This window comes from Juglans regia, chromosome 12 (assembly GCF_001411555.2).
Source record: "Juglans regia cultivar Chandler chromosome 12, Walnut 2.0, whole genome shotgun sequence".
Classification (NCBI taxonomy): Eukaryota; Viridiplantae; Streptophyta; class Magnoliopsida; order Fagales; family Juglandaceae; genus Juglans; species Juglans regia.
The window spans coordinates 19,579,589-19,600,563 of record NC_049912.1 but is presented as its reverse complement, the minus strand read 5'-3'; the positions used below and the strand labels follow the sequence as shown (position 1 = coordinate 19,600,563).

The following is a 20,975-nucleotide window of genomic DNA, read 5'->3' as shown; positions in this document are numbered from 1 at the left end:
AAAAAAATACCAATACACTATTAATCACTTCCTTAACCATTAAAATTTTGTTTTTTACAAAAATATTAAAATATATGAACAATCAAAATTATGAGACATACTAGTATTATCTTTCTTAAAATATCGAGCAGAACTTCAAGTAATCAAAGTTGATGATATCTACATTGAGGTCCCGTTTAGATACATAAACACTCTCAATTTATCTTATCTCATCATTATAATTTTTTTAAATTCTTACACAAAATATAATAAATAATTCAACTTTTTCAAATTTTAAAATAATAATAATATTTTAAAATAATATTTTATTTAACTCATTTAAAATTATTTCATCTCATCTCATCATCCAAACGATGAGTAAAGAAGAAACATTTATAGATCTCAATTTGTTAGTAGAATTTTATTTTAAGAAAAATAGATTTAGGAGTGGTTTGGATTCAGAGATGAGTTGAGATGGGTTGAGATGGTTTGTGAATAGTAAAATAAAAATTAAATTATTTATTATATTTTATATATAAGTTTAAGAAAGTTATTTTAAAATTTGAAAAAGTTAAATTATTTATTATATTTTAAGTAAAAATTTAAAAAAATTATAATGATAAAATAAAATAAATTGAAGTGAATTAAAATGAATTATAACTACAAACGAGGTCTAAAAGCTAGACAATGAAAATTGCACATTCTTTATTTTAACATTTTGACAAAATTAAAGTGGAGAGAGAGAGGGAATAAAGTAGGAAGAGTTGGGGGAGCATTTTGCCGATTTCCAAACAGAAGAGGCAACAGAGAGGTTGAAAATCACACCCAACAAAGGCTTCCCCACACCATCTTCTTCCCCACAAGAGAATGAACTTTTCCCTGTTCCTCTACTACCGAACACGCTTACTAAACTACGCCCCCTCCCCCTCTTAACCTACGCATCCCTCCCCACTCCATCTATAAGACTAGGTTTTTTTTCCTTTTCTCTCTCTCTCTCTCTGGAGTCTGCGCCTAGAGCTTGGAGGACCTTTTCCCAGACCAAGGCTCCGATTGCGAAGAAGACGAAGAGGGTTCGGGGTTCCGGCTGGGGTTAGGGTTAGGGTTTTTGAGAGATGTGGGATGCTTCAGGCATTGATGAATATGATCTCTCTGTGCTGGAAGCCATTCGGCGGGCAGGACGGCGGTGAGAGATTCGATTCCGTCTCCGTGATCGGCAGCCACTCTGGCGGTGGAGGAATTGAAGGTAGAGATGGATTACTTTGGTCCCGCGATATGGGCAAGTGCGCGGCCGGGGATTTCTCCATGGCCGTGGTCCAGGCCAACCAGGTCCTCGAGGATCAGAGCCAGATCGAGTCTGGACCCTTCGGGACCTTCATCGGCGTCTACGACGGCCACGGTGGTCCTGACGCCGCTCGCTATGTTTGTGAAAACTTGTACAGGCATTTCCAAGGTTCTTTGATTTGGAAACCCCTCCTCTTATATACAGTAACTTTAGGGTTGTGGTCTTGAATTGGCCACGTCTGAAACTTACTCATGGATGTGCGCGCGCGCGCGCGTTATCTGTCTGCTTTCATGGATTGCAACTGTTTGTTATTATACTGGTGGTTTTTGGGATCAAATTTGCTTTACGTGAGCTTTAGGAAAGCTATTTTTTTGATTGGGCGTTTTGAGATTTTGGATTGCGGAGTGTCGTGTACAGTTGAAACTCCAAGAGGTTTTCAAATGTGTGGTACTGCTGTGTCAGTACTTTTCTTGCTTTTAATAGTTTAAAGAACTGTAATTTTCGCTTTCAAACGCAAGAAAAGTTCTTCAGATGCACAATGATTTATGTGACGTGAAGTTATGAAGTTCTCTCGCGGGAATTTACCTTTTTAATTTTATTAGTTCTGTAGAGGAGAGTCTCTTATGTTGGCTATCTTAGGCTTTGTGTTTATGCAGCAATAGCAGCTGAGACGGAGGGAGTTGTGACTACCGATACCATTCAAAGAGCTTTCCGTGAGACAGAAGAAGGGTTTACTGCTCTTGTGTCACGGTTATGGAGTACCCGACCCAGCATAGCAACAGTTGGGTCATGCTGTCTAGTTGGAGTTATTTTTCAGCGGACTCTCTTCATTGCAAACCTTGGAGATTCGCGTGTTGTGTTGGGCAAGAAAGTTGGTAACACTGGAGGAATTGCCGCAATACAGTTATCAACAGAACACAATGCTAACATCGAAGCTGTCAGGCAGGAGCTTAAGGAGTTGCACCCCAATGATCCTCAAATCGTTGTTCTCAAGCATGGTGTTTGGAGAGTAAAAGGAATTATCCAGGTTATTTCAGAGTTTTACTTATTGATTAGAGTTTGTGTAAATGTGGTTGTTATCTCCAACATATCCTTGATTAGAGAGAATGCTGTTTTTTCGTTGTGCTTTGGATTCCAGAAATGACTTGAATAAGAGATCTTAGGCTCTTCCCTTTTTATTACCTAATGTTCCTTAGTTTTCAATGGCCTTGTCTAAGTAGAGTGAAAAATAAGGGAAGAAATGGAGTTGTACTGACTTGGGTGACCATAGAATTTCCCATTTTGTCATAATGGATGAAATGGCTAGACATACTAATCTTACGATTTTAGAAAAGTTAGATTCTGTATGTCTACATGAAAGAAAATCTGAACTAATTCAGTATGGAGCAACAGTTTTGATTTGTGATTTTTTTTCTTTTGAAGATTTTTTTTGCATCTATTCTAATTTGCATCAATCTAAAAATATATTTAAAAAACAATTCTGATTATTTTCCTTCTTAAAGTGATTTCTTGTAACCGACTATTTTTTTTATTTGATGCAGGTTTCTAGATCCATAGGTGACGTATATCTGAAATATTCACAGTATAATAGGGAACCGATAAATGAAAAATTCAGACTTCCTGAACCAATGAACATGCCAATCTTGACTGCAGTTCCAACTATTATTTCTCATCAGCTCCATCGAGACGATTCTTTCCTTATATTTGCATCTGATGGTTTATGGGAACACTTGACCAATGAAAAGGCTGTGGATATTGTTCACAGTCATCCACAAGCAGTAAGACTTTGTTCACTATAATCTGTTATTATTGCAGCATTATTTTCTTGGGTGCTAGTAAGCTTGGTGACTGATTGGGATTTGCTGAATCATGGTAGATGTGACTGACATTTCCATCATCAATTCCAGTAAATGGCCTGATATCTACTTTTCTAACATCTAGCTGTTGGATGATATCAATCTATTTACTGGAATTAATGTTGTAAATGTCATTGTAACATGCATTCATACAGCTATAAAAAAAAACATGCATTCATAATTCATGTGCCAATATTCCTTTTGCTTGACAAAACTTGGATTTTATCCTGTATACATCCTCTTTCATTGATCTTACAATTTCATATGCTCGTTCATATGTGGCCATCTAGCTTCATCCTGTATTCAGGTCTGTTGGCTATGCTTTCCAATGTTTCTATTCGTTGATTTCTTGCTACACATGACGGACTCTCATTGTTCATGTGTATGAGCTGTGAAGACCATTACAATATTCTGCTTGGTTTACATAATTTCTTGTAAATAGCTCAAGTATTGATGATTGAAATGATTTGTGTTGCTGTTTTCTGCCAGTCTCGTACTTGGTAATGTTATTAACTCAGTTTGAACAAACTCTCCCCTGGCTCCTGGAAGAATGAAAGTGTGGTTATTTAAAGCTAGCTTCCAATTGGCATTGCTACTAAAGCCTATTTGATGAGTTTCTGGTGTAGAAGGTTTAGGAAGGCTTTAGCACTGCTGAGAATATTACCCTGGAAGTGCAGCCTGCCCCGTAGAGGCAAAGCCACCCCCCACACCCCACCCCACTCCCCTAGGCTGGGGAGAAAGTAGTATAAGGAAAGATAAAAGGATGGGGTAAGAATATTATGCATCTTTCCTAAATTTTCATGGTCCGGCCTCCTCAGCATGCTTTGGTTTCTCACAAAAAAAGTCTTGAGCTGAAACTTGCCACTCGGCCCTACTTGAAAGAAAAGTAACCCCAGAAGGAAAAAGGGGAAGAAAAAAATGATCAATGAACTTTTAATATCAGAAGCTCGAATCCCCCCACTATTGCACTTTTACTATTTTACTTATCAAAAAAACTTTTGATATCAGAAGCGCTATATTATCTCTTTCTTTTAATATTTTCTCGTTTTATATTCATGTAAATTTAAATTCCTGTATTTTTATCTTTTTATATATAATGTGTTCATCTTAAACAGGCATGTCTAATAAACTTAAAGATGTGCACAAATTTATTTTCAAAACCTTTTTGAAGTGTCTGCGGGGATACATGCTAGCTTAAGATTTATGTTACTTTGTAATTTTTCTTGTTCTTGGTTTTGCATTATTATATCCATTAAATTAGCATGGTGGTTGCAGGACTCTTATAGTTTTGTTACAGTGAGCAAAATGCCAAGCTAGAAACTTAGATCCCATGCATATTTGGAGCAGAGCTGAATTATTATATATTTTTTTCATTCACGGTGCTTTAAGTGGATTTGATTCCCCTGCTTGTACTTATTCATAGGATATTGTTGCATTAATTAGGTTTTTGTGGGGTCCTATGGTGCTCACCAGCTTCTTAACTGCAGGGAAGTGCCAAAAGGCTTGTCAAGGCTGCGCTACAAGAAGCGGCAAGGAAACGAGAAATGAGATACTCAGATCTTTGTAAGATTGACAAGAAGGTTCGGCGCCATTTTCACGATGATATAACTGTTATTGTTTTGTTCTTAAACCACGACCTTATATCCAGAGGCTTTGTTCGAGATCACTGATAATGTAAGGAAAACAAACACGTTTTCGCTTCATCTTATTTTGGCCAACATCCATGAAAAAAACGAAAACAAGAATACCCCACACAACCGCCAGAAGACATGTTATGGTGCATGGGGTGAAGAGCAGAGCAGAGCAGAGCATCACTGACATGGATACTGATAGTGAGATTACTTTATCTGAAGAGGCTTTTGAAAAATTTGTATAATGTTGTTGTGAGAAATAACTTTTGATTACTACAAATACCATGTTATACCCTGATATAGTTTATTTAAAATGCACGTTTCCCCTTTGATTTCCAATCACTTAGACGTGGAAAGATACTTGTGCTTTGTGTTTTTATGGTATGATGTATGGTATTTGCTAACCCAGCAAGGGGTCTCTCTGGGGGGAGGGTTTGAATGGGCACTAGGTGAGGTGAGGATTATTCAGCCAACCACTCATAGTGTTGCCTTCTGAAACAGGGCGATGCTGCTAGTCTTTGCTTCCTTTCTGCTTTTTTTTTTTGGCTGCTACTGTAAGTGGTGTGGATACACAAAAAAAACTAGATACTAAACTTTAATTACTTTATGTTTTTATTTTAAAAGACAAGAACTGATCTTGAATATAATATCATATGAACGTTTTTGTAAACTTCAATTACTTTATGTTTCTAAAGAAAGCTGCAGGTCTTCCTCTTTCTGCACTGGACATGGGAGTGCATGTTCATAAGAATGTAAACATGCAGGCATTCATTCATTCGTTGCTTGCACTATGAGCTCAGATTGAGTTTGCTATTGTCTGTCTGGCTTTCCTTTTAGAATAGGATTTTCAAAAACAGTTATGTTTCATAAACGAAGAGAACGCATGCTATTGTATCATAATCGACACAACGCCATAAATTGGTAGGGTTATAACTTCTGCTGTGGGTGGATTGAGTGCCACATATGAGAAGGCTTCTTATGTAACAAGAGAGGCATGTTGTCAGTCGGCTTTGGGCTATTGGTTGTCATTCATTTGGCCATTTGGGTCATTCTCAAATACTTCTCAAGTCAGTCAGTGAATTGCTTCAAGATATTGCATTGGTAAGGCCCATCTTATGACATGAAAATACTCTTTATCTATCAATCAGGCCTACATACATAATTTGGTTTATCATGCATCATCATCATCAATTCAAGTTCTCTGTTTCACTTTTAATGCGATTTATACCACATAGCCTTGGGGAACAGCTTGTAGATTTGGCGTCCTTGTTAATTTGAACTGTAAATAAATTCTACAAAGCTCCTTGCTCACCCAGCAACAAGTTATCCTGCATAGTTTCTGTAGTCAATCATTCCCCTTGTGTTTTCTTTTTCTTCTCGACAAATGTTAAGAGGCCATTACATATTTGCTATACCCAGTTGAGTAGTTTCTTTTTAATTCTTGTTGATATCCCCCCTGCAGCAGACACCGTCTTGGCCAGTGAACGAGAAACAGAGTTTTGCTACACAACTTTCACCACACTCCACACTCCACACTCCGCACTTTTTTAAATTTTTTAAATTTTTAATATTTTTTTTAAATTTTTTTTTGAATTTATTCTTTTTAAATTATTTCAAATTTTTTATTCATTATTCATATAATAAATATTTAATAAAAGAAAAAAATAATAAAAATTAAAAATAATGTGGAGTGTGGAGGTTGTGTGAATAGTAGGAAGTTGAGTAGATTTTTTGAAAACTATAACCCTGAACATAAAAACGATTTCATCTCATTATTACAATTTTTTTAACTTTACACACAATATAACAAACATTTCAACTTTTTTAAATTTTAAAATAATAATAATATTAAAAAATAATATTTTAATAATATCCTATTCAATTTTTAAGAATTTAAGGAAGAACAGGATCTAATGCTAGCTCATTATCAATCATCTAATGCCTACCCAAAAGATTTAGACCTAGAACATGTTATAAAACCGACCTCTTAAGCTCTCTATCCATTAGGCTCTACAGCTTTTAGCTTTAAAACCGAAACAAAAATACACAATTGATAAGGTTGCATAAATGTGCTTTACAATATCTCACCCACAAAATGAATAAGTTTAGTGTCAATCGCTTCCATATCAATTTTAAAACGCTTTAAACAGAACATTTCAGCCCAATGTTGGCATCGCAAAACGCTTCAGCTGAAGCTTGGTTGAATAAAACTTTTAATTCCAAACAAACCCCAATTAGAAGAAGGAAAAAAAAAAAAAAAACCAAAATTGGATGAACAAAGGGACAACATCAGATATAGCTTTCTAGGGCTGCATTGTCCATCAATAAAACAGCTGATAATCAACTGCTCAGAGCCCAGTGCATATTCATCATCTGCATGGATAATCAACTCGGTCGACGACATTATCCTCTATAGTCTATATACCAACATAGAAAATGATTGAATAACAAGAATTATAAGTAATTAACCAGTCGACCCAAAACCAGGATTGCAGTAAAAAAAAAACAAAATAGTCATTTAATTGGAAGGCATCCTCAGAAAATATGCTTATAGTTGTCATCAAATTGGACAATCAGGTCTCAAAGATTTCATGCCATCATTGGAGCCCCCCCATATGCTAAGATGTTTAGAGAAGAAAATTCATATGTAATGGTAACTACAAATAATTAGCAGAAAACAAGAGAAAACTTGAGGATCAACCAAATCTAAGTGAAAAATTTAATGAAGGAAGAAAGTAAGATATAAAAACAAAAGGGGATTTGGCAAGGTGTTATTCACTGTGCCTGGGAAATGCTACTAAGGCAAAGTGACTCAACTCCCTTGCACAAGACTCTGCCTCTTATATACTCCACGATAAGAATGGAAGGAAACACCCTGAATCCATGGGCTATCAGATCAAAGGCATCCAAATAAGAGGCATATTCATCAATCATAAACAAGAATACATATAGCACAGACAGAAACAGAGAGAGAGAGAGAGAGAGAGAGAGAGACAACGCTTGGTAATTTGTAACGCTGCCAGGCATGGCGTTGTTAGGTTCATAGCTTTTATATACTGAACTATAAGAAGAACTAGGGTTTCCACAAAAGTGTTGGCGAAAAGATCCTTCATCATCCTTAAAATTACGAAAGACGGGGGAATCTTTTGGACCTCTGGACTGGCTTTATGTCATGGGCCTCTGATTACAAGTCCAGAATCGTAGTAGGCTCAAGCAATGGGATTTGCGGCAGCCCGTTTGGTTCTTTCCTTGTCTTTAGATTCATAAAAATGACAACCTAAAAATTAGAAAAAGTTAAAAAATAAAAAAATAGTAGTATACGAAATGTTTTGCTGTATAACCGTTTGCGTAGTTCTATGTACGTATAGTTTTATTTATATTTTTATTTATAAGATTTATTTTGTTAGTTTTTTTTTTAAATTTAAAATTTAAATTTAAAATTTCATAATTTTCAATATATCAATAATTGACATGTGAAGAAATAAATTTTTTATAAATTTTTCTTAAGTACATTTAGTATTTTTCATAAAGAAATTCTATTTATCATCTTTACACCACACACCTGCTTTTATTTTTGTAACCTATTTTTGGCTAAATGGCTTCTTGTAGCATATGCGTAATGTGGTTACATAATCAAGAGGTGGTATGGTATGTTGACATGATTGCATCTGTAGCAAAGGTAATAAACTTGCTTTTAGGCATCCCTCCCTCTTTTACGATCAATTTCTTAAATTGACTTTTACTACTTGTAAGTTTGGTTTGTCAACATATTTGTTATGAGATTTATTATAATTATAAAAAATTTATAATTGTGAGACTCAATCCAATCGTGCGTTGGATCTATAAAAAAATAATATTGCTAATGACAATATAATCTTGATTATCAAATAATAATAATAATAATAATAATAGACCCTGCAAGGTAACATCTTTATTTTATGTTTTATGGCGCAAGCCGTAGATCATGATCTGAAAAGTCTAAATCAAATGGGTCTTGAGCATCTTGCAGTAATTGTGTTTGTTGGAGAGGAGAAAAATATGTGAAGGGAAGGCATTTTGGGCTAGATATAATGGGTATAACCAGTGCCGTTATGAACAAATTTTAGAACTAAACTATATATACCGGTTTGAAAAATTTAAGAATTAATACGGACTGATTTATCACCAAAATTAAAACTTTCAAATTTTTTGATTTTTGTCCGATTCAATTTTTCCTATTTACCATTTATACGTGCAATACTACATAAGTTTAGTATTATAATTTTCTCAACACTAAGTTTAATTGATAGAATTTAGTATCTATTATTAACAATTACTAATTTATTAGTGTCTAATTATATTAGTTGTAAGATTAATAGGAATGAATAATAAGACTAAAATTGTATATAATATAAAAAATTATATAAAAATTATTTTATATATAATATAAAAAATTAAAAAATATATATCTGTCAGTTCGATTCAAAGGAGTTTTCAAAATATGAAAACTGATAACGAGCACACTAGTTCGGTTTTATTCAACGATTTTCTGGTTTTTTTTTTGGTTGCCACATCCACTGACAAAAGTCACCAAGTGTGCAAAAAAATTTTTTTTTGGTTTTTTTTAAACATTTTTTAAAACCCTTAAATCATTTTTTAAAAAAGAAAAAAAGAATACAAACTTATTAGAAAACACTTCCTTAGCCATTAAATAAAAAAATATTACAATTGGTGACTTTTGTCAGTGATATCCCTAAGTGGGAATATCATTTCCCTTTTTTTGTCACACTCCTACTAGAGAGGTATGCTAGGCTGGAAATAATTGGGTCTAAAAAGAATTGCTTGATGACAGACTTTCTTCATCATCATTATTAGAAACTTACTAATTTCTTAAGTTCATCTTTGCTTGTTATTGAAATTAATTGGGCTTGAAATCTGCTTCAAGAGGTTTGGTAACTTGTGAGAACATATTAACAATATGATCATAATTATATTTTTTCCACTATTTCATGGAGACTTGGCGTGCTAAGAACTTGTTATTGTTGCAAGAGGGATGTGGAATAATGATATACTCTGATCTTCAATTATGAAAGGGTACTATTATTCAAGCCAGTTAGGACATTAAGACAATAATAATTATTATTACTGTTTCAGTTGACACATCAAGACAAATCAACTTTCGGCAACTATTATCATGTTACTATACAACTTTTACTGTTTTCACTGACGCATCAAGACAAAGCAACTTTCGGTGACCATTATCATATTACTGTACACCTTTTATTGTTTTTGTCAAGAACAATTATCAAATGCACTATTAAGACGCCTATAAAAGGAAAGCTTGCTATAGGAGAAGGGGTATTTAGAAATCTTCTCTCAAAATTATTATCCTCCTATATTGTAATATTGTTCTCTTCTTCTTCTTATATTTTTTTCTTAAAATAAGATTAAATTGGATTATAAAGTGTGAGTATATCATATAATTTACTCCACATCCCTCTTGCAACAATATCAAGTTCTTAGCACGCAAATCTTGGTAAAATGGTGGGAAAATGAATTAAAGAAATTAGTAGAAGGTATGTCATAAGTTTCTGACAATGATGATAATGAAAGTCTGCCAGCAAGCCATTCTCAGTAGACCCAATTATTTCCAGCTCAACAGGCCTCTTCAACCTAGCAAGCCTCCCATTCACAAGCTTCTCTTCTCCAATAAACACAATTAGTCCAAGATGCTCAAGACCCCTTTGGTTTAAACTTTTTAGATTATGATCCACATCTTGCATCATAAAAGACAAAATAAAGATATAGGATCTTTAATTATGAAAGGGTACAATTATTCACATCAAGATAAGAATAATTATCATTATTGTTTCCACCAACATATCAAGACAAAACAACTTTTAATAATCATTATTATGTTACTGTACATTTTAAACCGTTTTTATCAAGAACAATTATCGAATGCACTATTAAAATGCCTATAAAATGAAATCCCGTGAAGGAAGAAGGGGCATTCAAAAAATATTTCACCCTATTTTCTTTTTTAATATATTCTTCCTATTGTCTTCCGTTGCTAATACTCCAAAAAACTAATTTCTTGTAAGTATGTTCAATTTAATAAGCTTGTTAAAATGCTTAATGGATTGAGAAGCATGATCAATTGGTATTTAAAATGCTTAAGGAAGTGATTATTAGTAAATTGGTATTTAAAAAAAAATGTTTAAAGATGTATAAAAAATGGTTGAAAATAATTACAAAAAAAAAAGAAAAGATTTACACTTATCGGTACAATGAGGGGCACCATTCTCATTGTATAAATAAAAAAAGTGACTATATTCTATTATTGTATGTCATATACACGTACTTGGTATCAAGAAAAGAATTTTTCACAAGAGCCTTGTTGGAATTGGAGTAAACATTTTTTCACGAAAAGCAATGTAATGCGTTTAAGTCGATGGAAGTTACATTTGAATATTGCCATTTTTGGTAGAACATAGTCAAATAGGCCTCCCATCTTCTCACTTAGACCGCTAATCACATCATAACTAGCGGATATGCTTATTAAGAGAGTAGATAGGTATACAACCTCGTCAATGAAAGCTGGGCCGCAACATTCTTGGCAGTAAATCAACCTCGTGATGAATGTCAATATGTCATAGAACCAATTCAAAAACAGAAGGCCAATACAATTTATATGTTTGATTGATGACAAACCTCCAATTATAAATACATGTGTTACAGCATCCTTTGTAGAGGAGCACCTTTCCTCTTTTAGCACAACCCTGTCAAGTCCGCATAATTCTCAGACCAAATCGATTTCTCCTTCCTGTACTCGCTCCCTTATTGACTTGTAATGTATTATGCATAGATCATCAGGCTTCATCTCCAGGAGTTCATCACTGTAAAAAATGAGACCCGGTTCGGTTAAGAAGATGATGAAATATTTGTAGGAGCCCAGACTAGAAAATTGCATGAATGACGGATTACCTGCCATCAAGTTGGAAAGGTCCCAGAAATCTCCTGCTTTTGCAGACAACGAATGTGTCCAAATGTGGCTCTGGGACTGAAAATGACAACAGAGAAACCTTAAAAGGATTCAAGGTTCACATATGTAATGTGTCTTTCAAGCAGTTACAACTCAAGCTAGCTAGCCAAATCTCATTCCAAGTCACGCTGAGTTGAATTCTAAAATCTTTCACTCAAGCATATGATACAGCAGTTACAACATGTATATAGTATCTTCCAAACTGTTCACTTTTGGAGAAACAATAAACTAATGATCATTGAAACAAAAATAGAACTGGAAAGTTGTGTATATCACCATTTGATCAGAGCAGTAATTACTTTAGTCCAGATAGAAAAGCAGGGGATGTGCTCCTCTTTTCATATAAATATGGCAACAGCTAAATTATCATGACTGTAACCAATGACAATAATCAACGCTAGAAAAATCAAACCAAAGACCAGAGTGCAGATTAACAGAACAAGTAGCTAGCATGAAGAGACATCTAACTCTTGTGGATCAGGGAAGGCAGGGGGATAAGTCCATTACTGGTAATACATAGCCATACTAATGCCTTACCATTGGTAAGGCTACACATGCATTGCAATGGGGCTCTAATTGATTGGGTGGAGAAATTGCGAGTTGAATGTAAAAACAAATTTTCTTATTGAAGTGAATCACGGAGTTACCACTTAAGGAACTGAAAATGACTATTTCTGGACTAATTTGAGATAGTCCCGCCCTCCAAGCTAACAAGAAACCTGAGGATTTTCAATGATCTTTTTCCCTAGTCTTACAGCTCTGATATTGTAGACCTGACCACAGGCCTACACATTTAAATTCAAATTTTAAAAGACCGGATATCCAGCTAGAGACCTTGCCATCTCCGCCTGCTCTGCTTACTACAACCCAGCTGTCAACCACCAGGCCAAGTGTGGCTTTTTAATCTCCATTGGGTCCTAGCAATCTATCCCAGCTGTCCCTTCAAACCCTAATATCGACTCCATTAGACATGCTTCCTCATTTGCAACCATTATTCCTGTCTCTCCCTTCTGAATTCTTGCCAATCCACACTTACCCTTTCAACAGACAACTTGACACAATATCACCCGCATGTCCACATCAATCTTCTATCTTTAATTCCTAACCTTCGATTTATTTCCTTCACCATGGTCCATGGCTGAAGGCCACCACAAACATGCTACGTTCCCCTGCCTACATACTTCTTAAATGCTCAACCAACACAGGTAATAGAGCCTTGTGGTAGTTGATCTGGTCAGCAGACAAAACACGTGGCCACCAGTAGCATAATAAGTAATCCTTTTTAAACCAATAGCTCCAAGATCAGCATCTTTAGTCATTGACTAAAGCCATGAGAGAGTTCTGTTGAGCATACAATGCAAAGGTGCAATATATTTGAAATCATCCTGTCACTAAAAAAATCTCCAACCAACCAGGGAATGAAAGAAAGCAGACAGAGGGATGAACCAAAAAAGAAAGAAAGAAAAGAAAGCTCCAAGCAATACGAGTTTGTCAGAAATATAGATCTTACAACCATAAAGAAGTTTACTGTAAAGATAGTTAAACCTAAACTTTGCTTCCCTAAATCAGCAAAACAAAAATAATGTTCAGATAGTGTTTCCCTTAGAAAACAATGATTTAAAAATAATTTATAAAAAAAAAAAAAAGCTCATTCGTTTTATTGATCATTATGTTAATAAAATGTGTAAATGAAAATAATTTCTCCCCATGCAATCCAGATCTTCTTATAAACAAAATCAACAATTCTGACCCCAAACAAGAACAATCAAGAATTTAAACATCTTAAAAATTTATAAGATGCCGACATTAGAAGTCATATTTCACGTCTATAAAAGAGTTCATATATTAGACATATAAACTTGAATCTGAAACGTCAATGTTCTACTAAACATTCATATTAAAGCCACCCCAAAGTCATTAGAATTGGACTAATAACAAAGGCATGCACAAATTTCCAAATGCAGACATAAGAGAGGGGACATGGAAGGGAGGGAGGCCCGTAGATAATTAAAATGTTAAAAAAAAAAAGAAAAAAAGAAGAAGAAAGAGTAGGGATGATTGAGTACCCATGTCATTCTCTTCACTTATTAAGGACTGCTTTAGTATGTCCCGGTAATTATCAGGCAATTTTGACAGAACACTCTCCTCAAGATGTCTCTCCAAATCTTCATTACACCTGTAACCATAACCTCAGCTTCAACAACTGTGAGGAGAAAAACTTAAATCTGTGCTTTCAAGATAGAAATGCGAAATAGATAAAACCATACAGCCTCTACCTTCTTGCAAATCCTTTCTCTTGTCCAGAAAGCCGGCTCTGAACTTCGGAGTTATTTGAGATATGGAATGTGTATTTTTCAATCTGCAATAAACTAACTTAGGAAACAAGATACACAAAGTAATCTTATGTTGATGCAAGGGATCTCGGGGAATGAAACAGTACAGTCTACTTTTTTCTCATGTTAGCAAGTTTAAAATGAATTTATCTTTTCTGCATTGGTTAGTACAGGTATGTATTCCATTGCAGCTACATTATAGAGATACTAACAAAGATACAACAGAAAGGCTAATTAATTACCACCTTTTGGAGGCGAATCCGAAGATATGATCTCAATAAATACTGAGTCCTATCCAAGTCCATCTGGTAGAGTGATACCGAAAGAGGATCAATGCCACTACCTGAAAATTCCTCAACCGTTTCTTCCTGTAAACACCAAAATTTTGGTCTAAAAAAGAAGATAAACATAAATGCACTAGAACCAGGTCTATGTGGAAGATACACTTCAACTTAATTTGAAGGATGTCGCGGATACAGTATATGAATGCCATAATTACACTAAATACAGGTCCAGAAGATTTCCATAGTCGATGTCCACACGGAAGGAAAACAATGTGTGCGAAGTAGCCCCCACCACATCCATGACATTCAAGATTAGCCTTATCTTTTGCAATAGAAGAACCCTCGAAAAGCACCCATGATACTTAAAAGTATAATTATCCAGTGTCATTAATTCAAATAAAGAATCATACAGTAAAAAATGCAATATGTCAAGCGAATTAAAATACATATAAGTTTTAGGCTTCCCAATTTCAAGCAGTAGATCACTACAACAACCTCTCCATGTAGATGAAAATCAATGATAAATCTGTTCGATATTAAACCTTCAAAGGAAGAAACTGCAATGCAATCTCCGATTGTTATCACCAAAGCTCTAAAAAATCATAGATAAAGCACGGATAAACCACAATCTAACACTTAAAGTCAGAATAGCCATTCAGACAATTCATGGCATTAACCAAACAGGTACTTTACTTATCCACATCTAACGTTGCAGTTAAGTTAAATTTTCCTGGGAACCAAACAAAGGGGAGATTAGGGGTTTTTTTCTAGGTAAGGTTTGAAGAATAACCATCAACTGGATCTGCCCTCTGATGCGCTGAATGAGAGCGCTCTCGAAGTGAAGAATCTCCGGGGCAGCCTTCTCGTTACGCCAGGCCCTCTTCAGGAGCTCAACGTCGGTAGTCGAAATCAGCGCCTCGTAATCGCCATCAATCCCAGGCGTTGAAGCCGATTCCGAAGTCATCCTGTCCGTCCGATTACCTTCTTTTTGGAGGAAAAGGGGGTTGGTTTCCCTCTGAGCGGTACCAGAAAGACGAAATAGAAATCGAATTGGCGGCAAAAACAAAATGAAAATGAGAGAGAGAGAGAGAGAGAGAGAGAGAGAGGAGGTACCACGGAGGAGATCGAATAATGATAAGAGAAGTCATTATAGCAGTGTATATTTTGTATTCATTATATAGTTATTTTTAATTGATTGTTTTCAACACTCATTTGAAAAGATGTGTGATTTAGATAATGTCATATTATGTATATAAAATAGATGCTCTTAATAGTGACTTTTATATATATTTATTTATTATTATAACATATAAATAAGATGTAAGGATATTATTTACATGTTATAATAATAAATAAATATAGATAAAAGTCATTATTAAGAGTATTTATTTTGTACACATGATATGACATCATCTAGACCACACATCTCTCCAAGTGAGTGTTGGGAACAATCAACTAGAAACAACCATACAGTGAGTGCAAAATGTGCACTGTTATAGTAACTTCTTTCTAGCATTATTTTATAATAATAATATCTTTACATGTTATTTACTATCCAGTTAATTTTTTTTCCTTCTACAATTTAAATTTAAATTAAAAATTTTAAAATATGACATTCTTGCATAATTTAAAAAATAAATAAATTCAATTAACCAACGTAATCATATAATTTAGTTAAAAATAAATTTAATTTTATAAAAATTAACTCAAAGAGTAAAAAAATGTTACTTTTTATAAAATTAAATTTATTTTTAATTAAATTACATGATTACGTTAGTTGATTGAATTTATTTTTTTCTAGATTATGCAATAGAACTATGTTCTGAGTTTTTTTAATCCAAATTTAAAAAGCAAAAATAAAAAAATAGCCGAGTAGTAAAATAATAGTAAATGAGGTATAAATATATCATTATACATAACAGTAACAGAAAGTTAGTTACAATAATAAAATTCTTGGAATTACAAATCAACATCTAATAAGACTCTAGATTGAATAAAATCTAGACATTGAGACCACTACTAAATTATATCATCTACAAGGTGAGCGTGCCTCGCAAGTAAATAAGCTCTTTCATTTGCTTTCCTCCAAACATAAAGTACATAAGATTCCTCAAAAGAATACTCTCCTGCCTGGAAAAGGCTCCTTGGAGCCTATAGGTTCAATCATAGATAAAGAATCATCTTCCAATAACAAATTAGAAAAACCTAAATGAAGGATCATTTGTAAACCCCTCAAAGCGGCCAAAGCCTCAACGTCTTCCACTTCCAACAACCTAAACTCTTTTTGACACATAGCAAATAAAACATCTCCTTTGTCATTTTTTAGAACAGTTCCCACACCCTAAAATTAGAATAATAGAAAAAAGTAGCATCAAAATTAAGTTTGACCAAACTTGGCAAGAGAAAATAGTTTCATTTCTTACAATCAACTTATGCAATTTAATAGTAGTGCATCCCTCAACATATCCCAAATAATTATCAACAATATCTTAAATTGTATAATTAGTATTCTGAAATAACTTCAAATTCCTATATTTTCAAACATTCCAAGAAATAGTAATGAATTGAGGAACTAAAGTGAAATTGGATTGCTTCAAAGGCCTTGTCAAATCAGAATAATTATCAACAATCCCAAAAAAGGTAGAATAAAAGGACAACATACAACCAACAAATTCAATTTTGTGGATAGATTATCCTTACAAGCACGGTATCCAAAATTTAATGTGTTTTTTAAGTATGTGAGAAGCGTGCTTTTTAGGTGACATGTGATAATTTTAAGGCATTTACGTTATACATTGTTTAGTATAATTTGATTTATAAGATAAATTTTAAAATTTGAAACATACAAACCAAATATTATCATTTAAGTAATATAGATTGTATATTCTACACACAAACTTAAAAATAAAATAAATCTATTTAAGCATGTACATATCATATATTTGATGGAGACTTGTCATTATTTGTAGATATTAAAATTTGGAGAAAAACTCTATCCTCTATTTAATAATTAATATGAAAGAACTGTTCCAGATTTGACTCGCAAACATTAAGATAGGTCACGCCTCTAAATTATCACCGCATTGAATATATTTAATGGTTAAAAATCTCGAGAAGACTAAATTATGATCATCACAAGATATTACCTAATTCTAGAACAGATCAAGAAAATGAGAACATGACATAATACCTGACCTAGCTGTCAATTAAAGCATGGAGAGCATCATCTTCGGTTTCCTTACAAAAATCACAAGTTCTAGTACTATTAGTGATATGTCTAACATAGAATTTCTGTTTTGTTGGCAAAAAATCACCATGCACAAGCTCTCCATGCAAAAAATTTTCCGTTTATTTGGAAAATGTAAAGTACTCCAAATAGATTTTCAAAATGGTTTTTCAGCAAGAGCATTAACACTTGAACCAGCACCAACAACATTACTAAGTGTTAAAGCTAAATGATAAGCTGTTTTATTACTAAACATCTCGCTTTGTGTAAATATGTTCCAGGGATGATAAACCAACATCGTCATTTTCTCCTTCTCATTTTTTGTACCAAGGTTATTATAGTTATCTATTTTATCTTCGTTCGGTTGGTCAATACGAGTATATGTGTCATATTATATTTTAAGAGCTATACAACTCTTAGATCATGCAATTGTTTTGTTCAAAGGAAAGTCCCAAAAAGGATCACAATGAAACACTTCAAACAATTCAACATTTTCAATCTTCTCTCCCCGTGAGAGTCCTCTTCTCTCTCTCTAGGAGTCCTCTTCTCTCCATTTGAGAATCTTTATTCTTTGTTAATCTTTGTTGTTCTGTGTATTGTGCATTGTCTTTCTGGTTGATCAGTCGTGATGGATGATAAAATTTCGAAGCGTTGGAAATTTTTATTTGTGAAGGGAGGAAATCCCTTATATTGGGCCGAAGAATGGGCCCAAGTCAAAACCCAAATATATGGTCTGGGTTGAATTGGGCCGGAGGCAAGGCCTAGCCAAATCACATGGTTTGGGTCAATCAAGTATACCTGGATCAAGGCTTGAGTAGGAGATCTGGGTAATGCTAACGGGACAAAAGATGTAGGATGTAGACAAGGCTTGAGAAGGAAGGAATATAGCATACAACCACCAGGTGGGAGTGACAATAAGATGGAAGGGACTCGGGACAAAAAGCATGCCGCATTCAATGCAGCCCAGGACAAAAGGCATGCCGCATTCAATGCGGCCCAGTATAGAAGGCACGCTGCATTCAATGCGACCCAAGGTCCGAGCAATGCACAACAAGCCTGAGCCCTTTACAACTCAGCAAGGTGACGACCCAGGAGCAGCTTGGTGTATAAACAGCACAAGCATATTATCCCCTACTATGCAACACCCTACTATGGTGGGGACCTGGTCGGTAACTATAAATAGGACACTACCAGCAGCGAACAAGGTAATCAGTCAATCAATCACTATCACCTTAAACTCTCATCTTCATTTCTGTTTATCATCTCCTTCACCATTACTGACTTAAGCATCAGAGGATCAATGGACCTCGAGGTCCCCCCCTTTAGTTAATGTGCAGGTGATCGCTCGAATACCGACGGCGTGAAGTTGCCCAGACCCACGAAACACGACATCAACAGTGGCGTTGTTTGTAGGATCTCTGTTGTCCCATAACTAGCGTGTCCTTCGTATGCCTGCAACAACCTGCTCTCAGCATTAGCAGCATGAAATGATGCAATCCAAAGCAATGGAAGCAAGATTCAATCAGCAAAATGAAGCAATACAGAAACTCATGGCAGACATGGAGACCCTCCGACAAGAAAACATTGCCTTACGAAGGAATGACGAAGAACCTGAGCCAAACCAACAGAGTCACCACTCTACGGACCATCCTCAGCCTAATGCAACCATTGCAGATAAGGAACGATGCAGAGTCAATTTGCAAATCCAGATATAAGTAGCAAAGCAGATAGGTCAACCCTCTACGGTGGACTAGCTAGTCACCAACGCTGAACTACCGTACAATACCGGGATTTTGGCGGTACCTATACCTTCGAAGTTTAAAGTTCCTCAGATGGAGGCATACGATGGGTCAAAGGACCCGTTAGAACACTTGGAGACCTTTAAAGCCCACATGATTCTCCATGGCTTCCCTAGTGAGATAGCATGTAGGGCTTTCCCCCTCACTTTGAAGGGGGCAGCACGAGTGTGGTTCTGTTCAATGCGACCGGGAACCTTGGATAGTTTCAATGAATTAGCACGTCGGTTCTTGATGCAACTCATGGCAAGCCGAACGAGGAGAAGACCAGTGGCCTATTTGTTGATTGTTAAGCAGAGGGATGATGAGAGCCTTAAGTCATACCTATCCAGGTTTAACAAAGAACGGATGACAACGGACGACCAAGACGAAAAAATCACTCTGGCCGCACTATTAGGAGGGATTTGGCCTCGTAGCCCTTTTATGACAGAGATCACCCGAAAGACCCCATCAACCCTGAGGGAATTTATGGACCGAGCAGAAGGTTACATAACCAGAGATGATACACTCCAAGCATTAACGGCACCCAGAAAGAGTGACTTGGACAGGGCTGACAAGAAAACAGTAGACTGACATCAAGGGTCAAACCAAGGGGCCTATAAGAAGAGGACTTATGAAACCAAAGGCAAAGGAAAACCTAGCCCCCGTATACACTCTAATCTGACGGTAGAAGCTGAGGAGGATCCGAGTCAACGAGAAGAGCAAAGACAAAGTGTGTCACGCCCCAAATATTGTTCCTTCCATAGGAGTAGCGGACATAACATGCAAGATTGCTATACAAAGTGGAGAAGATTTGACGGCCCATGAATTCGTGCTGACTAGTATAAAGACGAGAAGGATGAGTCGCGACGAGACTACCGTCCCTACTCTTGGAGAAACTAGGATCGAAGCCACGTTTGAAGAAATCAGGACCGAAGCCCCATTCGAAGGAATCATGGCCCAAGTCGTAATAGTTACAGCCCGATCCGTGAGGACCAGAACCTTGTTAAGAGGAATAATAGAAGCCTCGACATGAGAAGAACCGCAAACCCCCATGAAGAGAACCTGCGTCAAGGAAACTCGAGAAGAGAAGAACCTCCCATAGGCGAAATCAACACCATAGTTGGAGGATATGCTGGGGGAATGACTTCCTTGGCACGGAAGGCCCATGCAAGAAGGGCCAGGTATGAAGAAGTATTCTCCACCCAACGACCATCCCGTAACAACAGAGACCCGTCCGGAGAATATCTTGTAACTTTCAGCGAAGAAGATGGATAAGGTTTGTCGTGTCCTCATGACGATGCACTGGTAGTAACAGCACAAATTGCTAACTATCGGACCAAAAGAGTATTGATTGACAATGGCAATTCCGCCGACATCCCCTTCTGGGAAGCATTCATTAAAATGGGAATCACTCCCAATAGGTTGCGGTCAGCACCAACGCCCTTCAAAGGCTTCACAGGGGACACCATTCAACCAATCGGAGCTATCGCTCTGTCTGTATTTGTGGGAACGGCTCCCAAAACAGCATCTCTCATGATAGACTTCTTGGTGGTGAGAGCCCCTTCTTTATACAATGTGATCC

The 20,975-nt window shown here is 35.7% G+C and overlaps 2 protein-coding genes and 2 non-coding genes across 5 annotated transcripts; 1 reads left to right on the top strand and 3 right to left on the bottom strand.

The window, feature by feature from the left end:
• Window positions 1–687: 687 nt before the first annotated feature.
• LOC108994796 (probable protein phosphatase 2C 42) lies at window positions 688–5,108 on the top strand. 2 transcript variants are annotated; one of them, XM_018970155.2, is made up of 4 exons: window positions 688–1,429; window positions 1,918–2,288; window positions 2,803–3,039; window positions 4,605–5,108. In XM_018970155.2, exons 1-4 carry the CDS (start codon window positions 1,099–1,101, stop codon window positions 4,785–4,787), a joined length of 1,122 nt encoding a protein of 373 aa, XP_018825700.1. In that variant the 5' UTR covers window positions 688–1,098; the 3' UTR covers window positions 4,788–5,108. The 2 variants fall into 2 exon arrangements, with proteins under 2 accessions (XP_018825700.1, XP_018825702.1); XM_018970157.2 differs by having other exon boundaries at window positions 701–1,222.
• A 1,926-nt stretch (window positions 5,109–7,034) lies between these two features.
• LOC118344090 lies at window positions 7,035–7,125 on the bottom strand. The gene has a single exon (XR_004797856.1). It is a non-coding gene; the product is annotated as a small nucleolar RNA snoR118 (small nucleolar RNA).
• A 154-nt stretch (window positions 7,126–7,279) lies between these two features.
• LOC118344134 lies at window positions 7,280–7,353 on the bottom strand. Its single transcript, XR_004797899.1, has one exon. It is a non-coding gene; the product is annotated as a small nucleolar RNA R66 (small nucleolar RNA).
• Window positions 7,354–11,343: 3,990 nt separating this feature from the next.
• LOC108994712 (DNA replication complex GINS protein SLD5) lies at window positions 11,344–15,510 on the bottom strand. Its single transcript, XM_018970037.2, has 6 exons — window positions 15,180–15,510; window positions 14,351–14,473; window positions 14,049–14,131; window positions 13,839–13,948; window positions 11,715–11,790; window positions 11,344–11,626 (listed from the first exon to the last, which is right to left on the bottom strand). The coding sequence occupies exons 1-6, from the start codon at window positions 15,351–15,353 to the stop codon at window positions 11,530–11,532; spliced, it is 663 nt and encodes a 220-aa protein (XP_018825582.2). The 5' UTR covers window positions 15,354–15,510; the 3' UTR covers window positions 11,344–11,529.
• Between the last annotated feature and the right edge of the window lie 5,465 nt (window positions 15,511–20,975).

What these genes read in the sequence shown, in the direction of transcription:
- LOC108994796 (XM_018970155.2), top strand. Translation starts at nt 1,099, where the DNA reads ATGCTTCAGGCATTGATGAATATGATCTCTCTGTGCTGGAAGCCATTC. An exon ending in GAGTAAAAGGAATTATCCAG is followed by an intron (nt 2,289 to 2,802) that starts GTTATTTCAGAG and finishes TATTTGATGCAG; the next exon opens with GTTTCTAGATCCATAGGTGA. An exon ending in TTCACAGTCATCCACAAGCA is followed by an intron (nt 3,040 to 4,604) that starts GTAAGACTTTGT and finishes TCTTAACTGCAG; the next exon opens with GGAAGTGCCAAAAGGCTTGT.
- LOC108994712 (XM_018970037.2), bottom strand. Translation starts at nt 15,353, where the DNA reads ATGACTTCGGAATCGGCTTCAACGCCTGGGATTGATGGCGATTACGAG. An exon ending in GAGGGCAGATCCAGTTGATG is followed by an intron (nt 14,474 to 15,179) that starts GTTATTCTTCAA and finishes TGGTGTTTACAG; the next exon opens with GAAGAAACGGTTGAGGAATT. An exon ending in AAGTGAAGAGAATGACATGG is followed by an intron (nt 11,791 to 13,838) that starts GTACTCAATCAT and finishes TGTCATTTTCAG; the next exon opens with TCCCAGAGCCACATTTGGAC.